Source organism: Arachis ipaensis, chromosome B06, assembly GCF_000816755.2.
Source record: "Arachis ipaensis cultivar K30076 chromosome B06, Araip1.1, whole genome shotgun sequence".
In the NCBI taxonomy this organism is placed as follows: domain Eukaryota; kingdom Viridiplantae; phylum Streptophyta; class Magnoliopsida; order Fabales; family Fabaceae; genus Arachis; species Arachis ipaensis.
Window position 1 is genome coordinate 25,882,866 of NC_029790.2, and position 16,472 is coordinate 25,899,337.

A 16,472-nucleotide genomic window follows, 5' to 3' on the forward strand; every position below is an offset into this window, starting at 1 on the left:
AGGATAACTCCAACAATATCTTTGTCCTCAACGCCGCTTAATTTCCCGAAATTAGTCACCTCAACACCCTTCGATGGTTATACGGGTATCCAAAAATATGAACGATTTATTACCACTATAGCTACTTTAGCGGCTCAACCGATAACTCGAACATGCTGATTATATCAAAAGTAAATAAAGGGTAACATTTATTTTTTTATGGGTAAGAACACCATCGCCGAACTGTCTCACGACATTCTAAACTCAGCTCACATATCGCTTTAATGGGCGAACAGCTCAACCCTTGAAACATACTACAGCCCATTCCCTCAAATTCTCTTTTACTCTGCATACTTTCTTAGCACTCTCTTCTTGAATCACCACATTTTGAGTAATATTTTTCTTATATTTTTAATTAGGAGAACTAATTTCTTTTGCAATTAATTTGTAATTTTTTTTATAATATAATAATATATTTATATATAAAATATATATTTTTAATTTTTATTATTTTAAATTAATTAACTATTAAAAAATGATAAATTAACTGATTCTTTAATTAATTTTTTTATTCTTTGACCGATTTATTGTCTCTAATTTTTTATTTGTACCGAATTAATTTACTAATCGATTTTTGTTAATCCAATTGAACTAATAAGTTCAGTTCGATTCTGAGAACCACCATGATGATATATATTGTCCTCTTTAGTCTTTAATTCTAGTGGATGATATTGGGGACACTACACTACTCATATATATATGGACTTGGACATACATAGTTCACTGTTTATAAAGACCTACCTTGACCATGTATATAATGCGTGTACAATGCATTTACCATAACTAGAGTCTGCTTTTGACCTATTGTACAGTAAAATACTTTATAATATTTTCCATGCACATTTTTATAATAGGATATGTATTTGATAAATAAAATATCTCAAATCAGAAAAGAAAAAAGGTAAAATAAAATAAGATAGAGTGATAGAGGGAGCGACATAGAAAGAGAGGTAGGTGATGGTTAATTACTTGACTAGTTGACGTGTGACTGTGTGAGGCTCCTATTCAATTCTACCATTGAATTGGAGTGACTCGTGCCTACTACCACCTGCCCTGTGTCAGTGCTAAGATAGTAAATGTAACACGGTCCCTGTTCCAATCTTCAGGTACCTTCATTCAAAACTTCACCAAACCCCCCTTTCTATTGCTCAATAAAGAAATCTTATCTTGCATTGTTTTGAATTATTTCAGCAAATTAATTAATGTATTGATTTGCACTGGTGATGGTGATGGTCTTAAATTTGATTGTAGCATGCACCGGTACCCTACCTATTCTATATAGCTGGATATTTAATATAAAGCCTATTATGAAATTCAAACTCTCGAATTCAAATTTTATTTTACAAATTAAAGTTTCAAGTCAAGAAGAATCTGGTTGATCCCTAGAAATTAGGAAGAGTAATGGGAGGCTAATATGATGTTTCCAGGGAGATGAACATAAATACAAGCTGTCGGAGTAGTCTTAAATGAACAGTAGTAAGCTAGCCATCATCACCGCCATTTTCTTCACTTCATCGGATGGATGAAAGTGCGTGGGACCATTGACCTTCAAAATCTCCGATTAATATTATTTCATATTATTGGATGGTATATACTAATAAATAAAACTCATGTCACAAGTTATTCTAATTATAATATTTTTTCTTTTCGATTTTTTATGATATCTTGTAGGGTAATGTTAGGTACGTAGACAAAAAAATAGAGAGAATTTGTTTTATTTAATATTAATTAATTATTACAATAATTAATGAATATTAAATAAAGTAAGTTATGACTGTTTTTTATTGATTTTTTTTAGTTATTAAACATTTTTGTTTGCGAAATAGACACGTTTTAATCAAAACCTTAATCTTAATTACTTGGCTTAGGCCTCCAAGAAGTAAATAATTTTAATTAATTATCTTACATTCGTCGGTGTGCTAATACGAAGTGCCTTTTGTTTTTTCTAAAGAACAAAATGAAAAGAGGTAAGATTTTGGCTAATTTTTTTTATATGAAAAAAATATTAGTGTTTTTATTGAAAATGAAATTATTTGGTATAATTATATGTGGATGAATTTTTTAGATAAAAAGTCAACACGTAGTGTGCATATTAAATACGTGTTATCATTCTGACAATGTGGTGTATGTTGGACACATTATGTCATTATTTTGATAATATATAAGGTATATGTTGGACATTTTTTTTACACTTCTACAATACTGTATAACTTTAAATATCAATATTCAATCAAAACATCATCTTCATCTCTATATTAAAAATAATTTCTATAAGATTCTCGTTAAATTTGTCAACATATTTTTTTGTTATTTGTTATTATTGAGTACAAACTATATTAATTTATGTGTGTAAAAAATTTGATAAATATAAATATAAATTATATATTTTTTGTATGTAAAATCTTTATAAATATGGATACAAATTATTATTAGTTACATATTGACTAAAAATGATAATATTTACTGACCACGTAACATTATTCTAAATAAATATATGCATAAATAGTGTGATTCTTTAAAAAGTGGAGATTCATATCTAATTATTTTAACGTAAAAATAATTAAAAATGGTTAGATAATTTGATTTTTTATTAATTTATCAGATAATAATTTTTTATTATCAATTTTATATGAAAATAATTATATATAAATTTTTACTAATACATATTATAATATAAAAAGATAACATAAATAATTACATCGCTAATATTATTATTAAATTTTTTTAAATAAATATTGTAACTAATTTTTTTTAAATGTATATTATATGTAATGTTTTTATTTTTTATTATAAAAAATAATATTCCCTTTTGATTATTAACAAATACTCTTTAAAATATAATTAAATTAAATTAATTTATAATTAATTCACTCATTTATTTAAATTAATATTAAAAATTTGAATTCTATCGAACACCCTTATTATTAAGGGATCACATTGCATAGTGTACATTGCAATATTGCATGAAGAATGCGGGAGCTTTCTTATAACAAGATCTGGTTTCAACTGCATGCCTTTTCGTTAACTTCTGATAATTTAAAAATATAGTATATTTTAATTTGATTAATAATTATTTATATTATTCAAAAAAATTATTAGTTACCTAATATAATTCTTAAAAAATTAAGGTACTGCATACATATTGATTAAGACACTACATAAAAGTGAAATATATATATGAAAAGCGGAAACACATACACAAATTAAAGATGGAAGCTGCTAAGCTAGCAAGTAGCAACCACTTATATATGATAACGATGAGTACCATGGACGTAAACAAAACGTAAATTAATTAATTAATTAATTAAGGACATACATATATAGAGCGCAAAAATAAAGACAAAAAATAAAGGACGACACAGATACAATAATAATGCAACACTAGATTAGTACAACACTAGCATACACTAAGGTACATAAACTCAAACAAAAACATTCAAGGATGATAGCATCATATTCATGTGTTCAAGGGAAAGGAACAACACCGGTACCAGTACCGCCACCCAGGCCGCCGCCGAGACCACCACCAAGCCCACCACCACCCATAGTACCACCGAGTCCACCAAATCCACCCATCCCGGTGGGGAGGCCACCACCACCACCGAGACCACCACCGAGACCACCACCGAGTCCACCGCCGTATCCTCCGCCTATTCCGGCAGCGCCACCTCCAAAGGGGAGTCCGTTGTTGCCAATCCCGGAATAACCACCAATACCGCCAAAGGTGACGACGTTCTTCTGGTCATTGAGGCCAGCGTCGCTTGGGACGTTTCTGCTTGCACTTGCTGTGGCCACAGCAAGAAGAAGAAGAAGAAGAGACACACAACAGCACCTAGCCATAACTTCTTCTACTATGTGAGTGTATGTAACTGCACCACCCTGCTAACTCTTCTGTCTTACTCTAAGATAGATGTGTGTACTAAGAGTGCTTGGAGTGTCCTTTATAAAGGCAAAAGCTAAGTGTGTTTGCCAAAAGGGGTAGTTGTGAATGGTAAATGAGGACTTTAATGTCTCTGTAAAGGGCTTTGCTGTCACCCAAACCATTATATATTATTAAAAATATAAAATAAAATACTCAGCCACTGTATCAACGCATTTTTATATGCCAAATCAGTCAAGTATCATATCTTCTACGTAGCCAACCATCATTGCACTGCGCCTCCACCCCTTCCTCTCTTCTCTCATCCCTTCAATTTAATCTTTTTGCCCTATCTCCGTCAATTTTCTAACCACTTTCGCTAAATCTCTTTTTCTTTTGTTTTCTTTTTCTTCCATCGCCATCACATTCTTTTTGCTACGTATTTTTTTTTTTATTCTTTGTTTACACAACAAATTCAAAAATTTGTATTTTAATTAAGAGAAAAGTGATTAGGTCTTTAAAGATTTTAACTTTGGATTACTAAAAAAAAATACTAATTTAGTCCTCCAAGATAGTAAACAGTGGACACTTGATGTCTTTCTATCAATTCATCAACTAGAACATAACGGTAATATTTATACATACTAATAACTACTCTGACATGTGTATCTAAAAAAGATAGTCATGTAAATAACAATTTTTAGAATGAAACTTCACTTATTTTGATAGAATTTGTGATAAAATAGAACAGTTGATAAAAGATATGTGAAAACTCAAAAGATAATAAATGCTTTACTATTTAAAATTACATCATTTTCCTGCTCACGTGACAATAACAAGAAATGTATAACTGTAAATATCGAAATACATGGACGATTCGATTTTGTTTTGCACTATTCATTGACAGAAAGACATACATATTCACCGTTTACTATATTGAAGAATCTAATTAATACTTTTTTTTTCAAAAACTAATTAATCTAAAGTCAACATCTTCAAAAATCTAATTGCCACTTTATTCTTTAATTTATTTGTCTTAATCACGTATTTTTTTAGGTACATTTTCTACTCAATCTTTTTTGTTTTGTTTTATTTTTTTGTTGCAATAACTTTAACAGTAGTCTGTTTTATCATTAGAAATGCAGTTTTCTTTTCTAATATATTATCATATGATATTTTTCATTGGGATTTTTTATATAAATAAATAAGAGAAATGTATTATTTTCCAAAATATGCATGTAGAGAAAGGGTTTCGGAATGCGCAGGGCCACTTTAGGGGGTGCATGCGAAATGGAGTTATCCTCCAATTTAGCTGGGGCGTCCACGAATTGGAGCCGACAGGAGCAGGTAGAAAAGCTGCACTCCCAATCCGTTGCTGGCATCCACGAAATAGAACATATCAGCACTGGCGCACACGAATTGGAGGACTTCAGAGGCAGCGTCAGCGAAATGGAACCAATACTGTAAGAACCGCGACTAATTACCTGTTTAATTAAGTAATTAATTGTCTAAATTAGGTTTCAAAAAATTAGGGTGAGCATTTGAGGATGTAAATATGATTTTTGGACTCAATAAGTTTTTCTGAGTTAGAAAATGTGTTTTCTGCGAAAAACCATGAAAAACTGCGAACTAGCAGTTGAGTCGGTTGAACCAGTTCAAGTCTGCCCGGTGCTGTGCAAGAGAAATTGAAAACAGTAAAAAATCTTAGAAGTCGAAAACCGAGCGTTAATTTTAAAGGTTTGGCCCGAAGTTGGGCCAAACGGGCTTAAAACGCTTACGGGTTGGACCGGGCCTAAGTTGGGCCCAAGCCCAACATATATAAAGGTTCATTAATGAACCCTTCACCTCATTTAACACCACACACAGCAGAAGAGAGATTGAAGAAGAGAAGAGGGTTTCCATTAAAATACTATTCACACATCTCTTCTTTTCGCGATATCTTGAGCTACAGTGCTCTGATTCGTGTGCCGTCAGCGGCTACGCGAAGCTTTCGCTGAGCCCGTCACATCTATCTAAGCATTGTGGTAAGTTTCTCGAGTTTCTTTGCCCAGTTTTCATGTTCTTGAGAAATTTGAGTTTTAAGGTTTGGTTTTGAGTGAAATCTTGTGTTTTGGGTGTTTAGGTACACTCTAGCACTTGATTGCTTGTGGTTTTGGCTTCCAAAACTGTTGGGTAAGGTGAGTTACTCTTGAACCCTTGTGAATTTTCAATTTTTATGAGCCCTAGGTTGATTTGTAATGGTTTATGCATATATAGTTTGATCATTGTGAGTTTGCAGGCCTTTGGTGATCGTTGGTGGCTTGGGTTGTGTTGGAAAGCTTGTTGGTGATCAATTTGTACTCATTTGGGGTTTTGGTGCACATAGGAAATCGACCAAGGTATGGTTTCGGTTTTCTCTATGTAGTATATAATATTCATGGACACTTAGGCTAGTGACCCATAGGATAGGGGTGAATTAAAATGATTGTTGAGTTATTGAATGATGGTATGTAATGATTTATGATGAATTGATGATTTTTGAGTTTGATTATAATGATTGATAATGATATGATGAGGAAGAATGATTATGTGAAGTTGAGATGTGAATTGTGTTAATATATGGGATATTGATGTTGATGATTTAGTAATGTGGTTGGAAAAGTGGAATGAATATTGATTGTGGTATTGCACATTTGGTGTTGATGATAAAGTTGTATAAATGGTGAATTTTGACCCAAGAGGGTAGTTTGTGCTGTGAATGGAAGTGTGGTTTTGAGCTAGTTGGATGTGGTTGAGAAATTGGTAAATCGAGTATAGGTGAAAATTTGGTAAAAAAGAAATTTTGGTGAACTTTTTCTGATCATAACTTTTGCCTCAGTTTTCAAAATTGGTTGAAATTTGTTTAGAATTAAAGTCCATTGAAAACCCTTTAAACTGATATAAAGTTTGTAAGATTTGAATTTTTGTAGAGGAAGTTATGATCATTCAAAGATTGGTGTAAAAATCTGAAATTCTGCAAAGTTGCAGAATTTTGTGATTTCTGGTATGTTCGCGCACAGCCTTGTGCGCACGCACACCTCTACAAAATTTTTAATCTGTGCACACGCACAGACCTATGCGTACACACACGCAGAGGCAGGCAATCTGTTCATAGCGCTAGCACAGCTTGTGCACGCACATACCCAATGAGGAATTGCAACCTGTGCGTCCGTACATCCCTGTGCGCACGCACACGTTGGGAAAGGTCATTCTGTTGAGGACGCTCACCCAACTTGTGCAAGTGAACAAAACTTGTGAATTTTTGTACCTGTGCGTACGCACACCTCTATGCGTATGCACACATTTTAAAACTTCTCCAGGTCATGTGCGTGCACACCCCTGTGCGTATGCACACGCCCTGTTTCTCAAATTTAAACTTTATTTTCAAATATTTTACCTTTCCAATAAGATTGTAAGCTTTTTTGACACCATTTTAAGACTTTTGGGCTTGATTTTGAGTATGAGAACATGGGAAATAACCTAAGGATTTTAGTTGATGATTTTTATAAAAAATTAGAAAACGGGGGATTAGGTTTTGGGTGTACTGAGGATGGTTTGATGATATGTGAAGGATGATTGATATATGAGATGAGAACTGATGAACATTTGAGTTCGGAACGGAAAAGTGAATTGACAGTAGTTGAGCTGAGTCGAGAACTCGGAATGGAAATGTTTATTGGACAGTGGTTGAGACGAGTCGAGGATTCGAATGTGCAATGATTCTTCATTGATGTGTTGGAAATGTTTTCTGAAGAACCATTGAACTACTGTTTTAAATTGAGATTATGAGACGCTATGCGCCCGACAGAGACGGTGGTTGGATCCCGCCTGTCGAGGTAGCGGCGGCGGCGTAAGGACGGTGGTATAATCCCCTTTGCGTTGAGATGTGAGGTCTGTGGCAAGAGTATCCCGCTCGCATCCCTTCGGATCAATAGAGCGTGTAGGCGCAAAATCCTGGACAGTGATCTAAGCACTATATCTCGGGGGTTTCCAACGATGATTCCGAAGGGCAACATCTCCATGGAGATGTGTCGGGTTGGTAGTTGAACCGACAATGTGATATCACAGCCAATAGGGCAGGCATTCATCATGTGCATTTTCTATCTATTTGTTTGCTTTGCCGACTTGTAATTGTATGCCTAATAAAATCTATTTGCTTACTAAAATTACTTGACTTATATGCTTCTACTTGTGTTTTACTTGCATTGCAATTAATTGTGATTTTTACTGGGATTGAGGATGTTCAGAAGGCGATGGCGATGGGATCGCATGGAGGATAGGTTGGTGAAGGCTGTAGGACAGCGGTGTTTAGTTTGAATAAAAATCCCTTAAGATAGAGTACCCTGTTTATTTATGTTAAGATTTATATAATCATGCTTTATGGTTTTAGAATGCCTTAAGATGAGATCTTGTGATGGATATGGAGCTTAGGATTGCCTCTGGCGTCCCGGGGTCTTATATCCTACATCACTAGGTACTGTTACCATACTGAGAACCTCCGGTTCTCATACCATATTTCTGTTATATTTTTCAGATACAGGTCGCAATCCACCTCGGTGAGTTGCTTGGATGGTGACAGAAGCGGAGGATCTGAATACCTTTTTGGAGTCTTTTGTTTATTTTGTTATACATCTCTTACTTTTGTATTTTGCTTTGCCTAGAGGCTTGTATTTTAGAGAAAAAAACTTGTATAAGCTATTTTTATTGTCTGGTTTTATGTATGGTTTGTATATGGCTATCCGGCTTAAACTCCGCGAGCCGTGGCTAGATTCTTATGATATTATACTATTATCTTTTGCTATATCTTATCTATATCTTGTTCCTTAAGTTAGTAGCTTCGTTTGTACGTTTTGCGCTTTTCAAACACTGTTTTTGAGCTATATCCTTCATCGGGCTTCTAGATTATATTAATCCTTTCTATATATTATATGTATGAGCTTAGAACTATCGTAATCTTTGATTAACCCTTACTTTACGACGCGAGGTAAAGCTTAGGCTAATTAGGGTGTTACAAATACGCTGGTGGCACTCATGAAATGGGAATTTCATTTTTGGAGGCCACGAAATGGGTGGTCAAGGTTGCAAGTTTTCAGTAAGGAGTAGTCCTTGTACGAGCCATGCATTAGTTGTGTTGGATGGCAAGGGACACATGGGAAGGGAGCTGAAACTCATATAAAAAGGTGAAGGCGAGGGGACCTTATGAGTCATTCGGGTGAAAGGGAAAAAGAGTTTAAAAAAAAGTGGTGGTGGTAAAAAAAACTTGTGATGTGATTTTAATGTTTTGTGTTATGTTTGGAAAAAAATTAAGATGAGTGGGGATGGGATTAATGTGGAAGAGAACCTTAATCGGTTGGACGAATTTCATATTGCAGCACATTTACTTCATAAGGTTAGTTTAAGTCGTTAAGGTGATTGATGTTATTAGTAATATTGTTAAAACTAATTTTGTCGACACATAATTTTAGTTAAAGTATTTTTAATTATATTTTTTGTTTTTTTCTTCTGTTGCAGCCCACACGTGTTCTTACTCCTCATGGCAAACTTGTCGATGTTTTCATGTCGGATCCAGCAGATCCAAGCATGGAGATTAGGCGGCAGAGGCTTGAGCCTTATCTAAGACAAATAGGATTTTACCATGCTTCTTTAATTAAGCCCTTCGAGTATGACAATCCACTTATAAGTGCCTTTGTTGAACGATGGCGTCCCGAAACTCACACATTTCATCGGTTCCATAACCTTGGAGGATGTTGCAATGCAGTTAGGTTTACCTATTGATGACGAGCCTGTCAGTGGTACTTTGAGGTCATAGAGCAAGTTCTACCAAAGAGATATTTGGCAATGGTGTCACGAACTTCTTGGTGATGTTCCAGCCGGCCACGTAGGTTTAAGGAAGTTCAACATAAAGTTGAACTGGCTCAGGAATCGTCTTCAGCAGATGCCACTTAATTTACAAGAGAATGCCCTGATTCAGTATGCACGTTGTTACATCCTGTACTTGTTAGGAGGCGTGCTACTATCGGACAAGGCCAACAACACGGTCCATGTTCGATATCTTCCGTTATTGGCTGATTATGATGCCATTAGTACTTATAGTTGGGGTAGCACCGTTCTTTGTTGGTTATATCGAGCTATGTGCTTAGCAATGGATTACAATGTTGAGGGTATGGGCAGGTGTCATACATTGCTTATGTCATAGATATACTATAGACTACCTTTCTGGGCACCGAATGTGATGACGCCATATAGTTTTCTATTAGCTACGAGGTATGTTATGATATGGAGTTAAATGTTTCATGTTTTTACGTTTTGAAAATAGATTTTTTTCAACGTTGTTGTTGTCCACTAGGTGGGTGTGTAAGAAGGGATAGAATGACTACGCTGAGCAATGCCTTCTGAGGCACCGCCTGAAGTTGGACAATCTGCAAGTAAATGAGGTAGGTGGCAGCCATTATTAAATTGTTTTTAACAAGTTCATCTATACCTATAGTGACGGGGATACCTTTGTGTGTAGTTTAATTGGATGCCATACATGGATCCTTGCATTCTGTTTAGAGAACCTGCGGAATTTCTCGGCCACCCACATGGAGATTTTTATACGGTGGTGGTGCCGCTTATATTTTTCATGTGAATTGATATTCTTAATATTGATAGAGTGTTGCATCAATTTAGGGGAAATCAAGGACCTCCAAACCCTCCGCTGAATATTGATACTGTCCATCGACAATCAGCCCACAATGATGATGGATGGTGGCCGGTCCGCCTATCTGAATGGTTTGAGGTATGGGCTAATCGACGTACTGAGGCATATCATCTGCGGATTGATTGTGTAGATACGTTACGACCTAGCCAAGATTACCATAGGTGGTACTGTGACAGAACAAGGTGGTTTTGTCTACCCCTGAAGCATTGCATGATTCGCGGGTTGACGATATTCCCGCTGGTGCCCCGACAGAGTATAGAAGAGCCCCCGTCGTAAGGTTACCTCTGGTTCTACAAGACCGTAGGCGCCGCTGTCAACACCGAGGCAGAGGTCACGGTCATGCTGAAGTTGGGGACGATGAGCCAGAGTTACCGGAATAGGACCGACCAGAAGTTGAGCCAGAGGTGGGAGCCCAAGGTCCACCGCAGTGTGCTCAATTTCTTGGAGATTACTACTACCCTAAACCTTTTGTGGCTGGAGACCCCCCGTAGCCATCTTCCATGCAGCAATTTATGCTATATCAGAGTAGCTATGAGGTAGGTGGTTCATTCCAAGGGGGTACGTAGGATTTGATTGATTCTATGGACAGAGTAGGGTGGACAAATTTCTCTTCGTTGTTTGACGGGTCGGACCATTTTATCCCTCAACAATAATTTCCACATACACTGAAAGATCTTGGTCTTGCCCTGTCTCGCTTTGATACCGACACTCAGCCTGCTGTGGTGGGGAGGAGGTCCGCCTCTATCGGTGACACCATCAGATCTGCACTTCGACCATACGATGATACGGAGATGCAAGGCTGACGTCTTTCTTACGCCGGGGTTGATTCTAACGTGGACGATGATGAGGATCCACTACAAGAAAAAGCAATATTTGTAACAAAAAAAATTGTTAAAAAAAAATCAAAATTTTGAAACAAAAGGATTTTGTAACAAAAAAAGGGGTCGTTGTAGTATGTCCCATTACAAAAAGTTTTTGTAATAAAAAATGGAATTGTTACAATTCATAGTGATATTTTGTAACAAATTTTTCTGATACAAAAAACCAGAAGTCATTACAAAAGTGGTAACAAATTTTGTTCTTCATGGTATTTTTGGTGACAATCTATTTTTTCTATCATAAAATTTTGTTACAAAATGTAACTTGATTTTGTAACATTTTTTTCCTTTAGTTACAAAAGCAAAATAATTATTTTTTAACAATTTTTTTAATACAAATTGCATGCATAATTTACTAAATTATTTTTTTAATTAACTAATATATTAACTATTTTACTAAGCAAGTCTACATTTATATAATATGTAAAAATATACATAATTCAAACATGCCTCATTTAGCTAAAATTATTTTAAAACGAAATATTAGTGAGTACAAGTTATATGTCTTGCACAAGTTTAACCAAAAGTTAAAATTTCTAACATAGATTAGTGTCTCTATGAATCAAAATATTCTTGAGCCCTCAAGGTAGCATGTGGTCACCATTTCAGCACTCCTGTAAATAAGAAAAATCGAAACAAAAAATTAGAAACAAGATATAACACTAATTATAATTTTTTTCCACTAAGTTTTATCTAAAATGTTTAGAAAAATTTGGGCAGAACCTCCCCTAAAACTTGGATATTTCCACCGTCTACGGTTGCAACAAAAACAATCAATTCACAACTTATTTCTCAGCCAATACACAACCAAATTTATCAAACCATATAATAGGACATTTGTCATTTCTCAACCATGACACAAGTAAAATGTGATAAATAGATCCATATACAAATTAAACTATACTAATAATATAGGAATCATCTAGGATTATGTATTAAAACCATAAGAAATTTTAGGAGTACCTTTAGTTGTCTAGCTTCTTTCACTGTCAAAGCGCGCTATGAAAGAGTTCACAACGGCTTGTTGAGCTTTCAATTGAGCTTTCATTTGAGCTAATTCTTTCTCTTACTGTGTTTGTTGCTCTTCAAGTTTTTTTTTTAGCACGTCTATTTCCTTTGTTAGCTCCTCACGGTCTTGCATTGCCTCTTGAAGTTGTGCTTGAATCCTTAACTTAGATTTTGAAGCCTTTATGCCATAACTTACATCACTTTTCTCACCTCTCACAAGTAAAAAAGCTTCATTTGGAGTGATAGAATTTTCCGAATCATATGATTCATTGATCATACAACTAATATCATCCTGCACAATCCAATTTGTGATTTGAAAATGAAGATAAAATTTAACTTCCATGCAACAGTAAAAAGAAAAGGTTAGTAATGTTACATCAATTTGCTTAGCTTTTTCATTGACCCATTCTCCGTTATTCTTTTGATGACTAATTTGCCACAATTCTTGAATGTCAGGCTCGACACCAGTTCTAGGATGGTGCTGCAAATTTTTTAAAGTGTAAAATATCGCATGTAGTTTAAAGTTTAAAATATCACATGTAGTTCAGTGCAAACGTGACATAGCACAAAATATAACACCAAATTAAAACTTCAAGACTATTTACGTGATCACGTCTAACAACTTGAAATGTTCTTCGACCAATAATATGTGGTACAATGTGATGCTTTCTATTATCTTTGTTTCTTAAACTTTTTTCCTATAGAAGACCAAACTCACAAAAGACAAAATGAGTTAAGTTATAATTATTTCATTGCCCTAAAATAGCAAAACAATATAAGAACACCTCAATGGTTGTCACAATGAAAAATTCAAACTTGAAAAGAAGGACTTCTAAAGTAGGATACCAAATTGTCCCATGTCTCCGAAAGAACATTGTTTGGTGGATTTTGAAGGCGCTCCTCATCAGTTTGATACAACTCATAGTGCTCACGCAATCTTGAGAACCAACTTCGATAACATATATTAACCTTAGCTAATATCATTTTTCATATTACTTGCGTATCTGCTATATCAAACTTTTCCTACATAAGATTGGTCAAAGTTAGTTAGCAGAAAAAAAGATTTAATGTACATAATAGCATAAATTATAAATATGTATTACCAAAACAAGGTCGCATATTTTTTGCTTGACATCATCTTCAACTTGGCTCCATTTCTCTACATCCAAAGGAGCATTTTGTCTTGTAACAATACCCATTTCTGATGCAAACAGATCAGCATGGATGCCATTAGGAGCTAAGTTGTCCAAAGAGATCGGCAATTCCAATTTTTCATTTGTCTTTGTTTTCAACACCCTATTTGTTGCAATCCCACGCGAAGGTCCCCTTTTACCAATACGCCTATCAACAGGGGCAGTGGCTGGTGCTGAAGTAAGGGCTGTCGGGGCTGGGGCAGGGGCTACAAGGGCTACCGGGGCTGGGGCAGGGGCTGGTGTTGTAGAAGTAGATGCAGTAGCCCTTGTCAACCTCCGTATAGCCATTATGTTACGCAATCTACAATGAAACTCACAGAGATAACATTAAAGAAATGAAATAATAAAATATCTATATCATTTAATACACAATTACACAAAGAAAAGCACATCAATAAAAGTTGGACAAGATTCAAAATATATTATACTTTTCAAAAAAGTTAAGCAAATGGAACAAAGAGTGAATAACTTAGCAATTGCAAATATGATGTGAATTCCTAAAGTTTAACTACTTTAAAGTCAATCACCATCCTATGCAAAAGTGGATAACTTAGCAATTGCAAATATCTTGTGATCCCTAAAATAAAAATACTAAGAAGTCAATCACTATCATTTGAACCTTCTTCTTCTTCTTCTTGATCTATAGACATAGGCACGTCCACACTTGATCCCTCTATGTCACCTCTGCCCAATTTCATCAACAAATTGATATCACCCGAAGATGGTACTTGATTAAAGCTTCCTATTTCAGCTTGTTGGTATGCCTCTTCTTGCATGATATCTTGCTCAGGCACATCATATGTATTGCGAGGCTTTACTCGTACCACAGTATACCAATTAGGCCTTTTAATTGCCTTTACATAGTATACTTGCTCAGCTTGACATGCTAAAATGAAAGGTTCATCTTTATATCTAACATATGTAACATCCACATTTATGAATCCATACTCATCTTTACAATATCCCCTACTTTGATTTCGTCCTACTGGAGGAACATCAAACCACTCACACTTAAATAAGATCACTTTATGTTTTCTGACATAATCTAACTCAATAATATCAGTCAACATGCCATAATAATCCACACCCCAAGTCAATTCATCTCCCTTTACAACTACTTCACAATTTTGAGTCTTCAAAGATGCTTCATGGTTTTTGCTACGAAATGTAAAATCGTTGATAGCACATGTTTTGTAGAAATGTGCACGACGATCAGGACCTCTTGCTAGAGAAAATAGTTGATTATTCACCCGTGCACTCCCTACTTTGTGTAGATCTGAAGTCTACATTAATGAATAGAGATTAAAACTAAATACTGCCAAGAGACTCTTCAATTCTATAATTATTAAAGTTTATTCATTTACCTTCCTTTCAAACCATTTCACAAATTGATCCTTGTGCCTTTTCTGCAGATTTCTTGGATTTTCTCTTGTTAAATCTGCCATATGTTCATCAACCCATGGTTGAACTTCTTCACAATTCTTCAGCACATAGAATTGAGCTTCTCTATGCGCTAAGATACTAAGTTCTTTGTATACCCCTTTACAACTAAACTAGCCAAGTACTTTGAACACAACTATGCCTCGCATAGGTTCATTCTCGCCATGGTCAGAAATCTTAGAATTTTCATCCAAATATCTCCCTACAAGGGTCATTGCTTCTTCAGAGATATAACCCTCAGATATTGACCCCTCAAGACGAGCTTTGTTTCCCACATAACTCTTTAGTGTGCGCAAATATCTAAAATTAAATTTTTAAGGAAGATAAGAAACTTACATATAGAATACTATAAGGTAGATTCTAATTTGTTGTCAATTCCAAAGGGCTAACCTCTCAATAGAGTACATCCAGCGATATTGAATTGGTCCGGCTAACTTAGCTTCATGGGCAAGATGAACGGTTAGGTGAACCATCACATAAAAAAAAGCCAGAGAAAAAACCGTCTCCAATTTACAAAGTGTTGTTGTAATCTGGGTTTCAAGTTTGTTTAAAACGTCCACCTTCAATTCCTTGGAACAAAGCTCTCCAAAGAAAATACTTAGATGTATCAACGGTTCACAAACTTCTTTGGGTAAAAGCTCACGAATTGCAAGTGGTAGCAGCCGTTCTAATAGGACATGGCAATCATGGCTCTTCAAGCCATAAATTTTGCAATCTTCAACATGCACACACCTTCCAATATTTGATAAATACGAATTAGGCATCTTGAGTTCTTTCAAGAACTGACAAAGAAGTTGCCTTTCATTCTCCTTCTTGGTCTTTGACAACGTATATTTGGCTATCGGCATCACAAACTTGTTGCCCACTCTACGAGGATGAAGGTCTCTCTTGATACCCATAAGTTGAAGATCAAGTCGTGCATTAAGATTGTCCTTTGTCTTTTTGATAAACGGCCAATTTGCATAGGTTAGGAATTTGATTGTCAAAAAAAAATGGAATTGGCATTGTAAGTATAGTCCTAACCCAACAAATTGACCATCAATCAAATGTTATCACAATTCAAACCAAATATATTAACCGAGGGTATTGAACTCCCGGGTCGTCTTCCCTAGGAGTTGTAATTAAATGTAATATTATTGGCTATGGGATGAAATGGTGAATTGGGAATGAAAGCAAGAGAGCAAGAAATATAAATAGCAAGAAAGTAAATGATCATGCAAGGAATTGAAAAGAAAGTAATTAAAGGACTCTTGGCAAGAAGTGGGTAATCTAAGTTTCCTATCCTAGTTGTGGACCACAAACATGGCAATTGTGTGGAATCAATCCAAATCAGTTAA

At 35.2% G+C, this 16,472-nt stretch overlaps 1 protein-coding gene across 1 annotated transcript; it reads right to left on the reverse strand.

Annotated features, from left to right (window-relative positions):
• LOC107648123 (glycine-rich protein 5) lies at positions 3,310 to 3,970 on the reverse strand. Its single transcript, XM_016352119.2, has one exon. It carries the CDS (start codon positions 3,877 to 3,879, stop codon positions 3,505 to 3,507), a length of 375 nt encoding a protein of 124 aa, XP_016207605.1. The 5' UTR covers positions 3,880 to 3,970; the 3' UTR covers positions 3,310 to 3,504.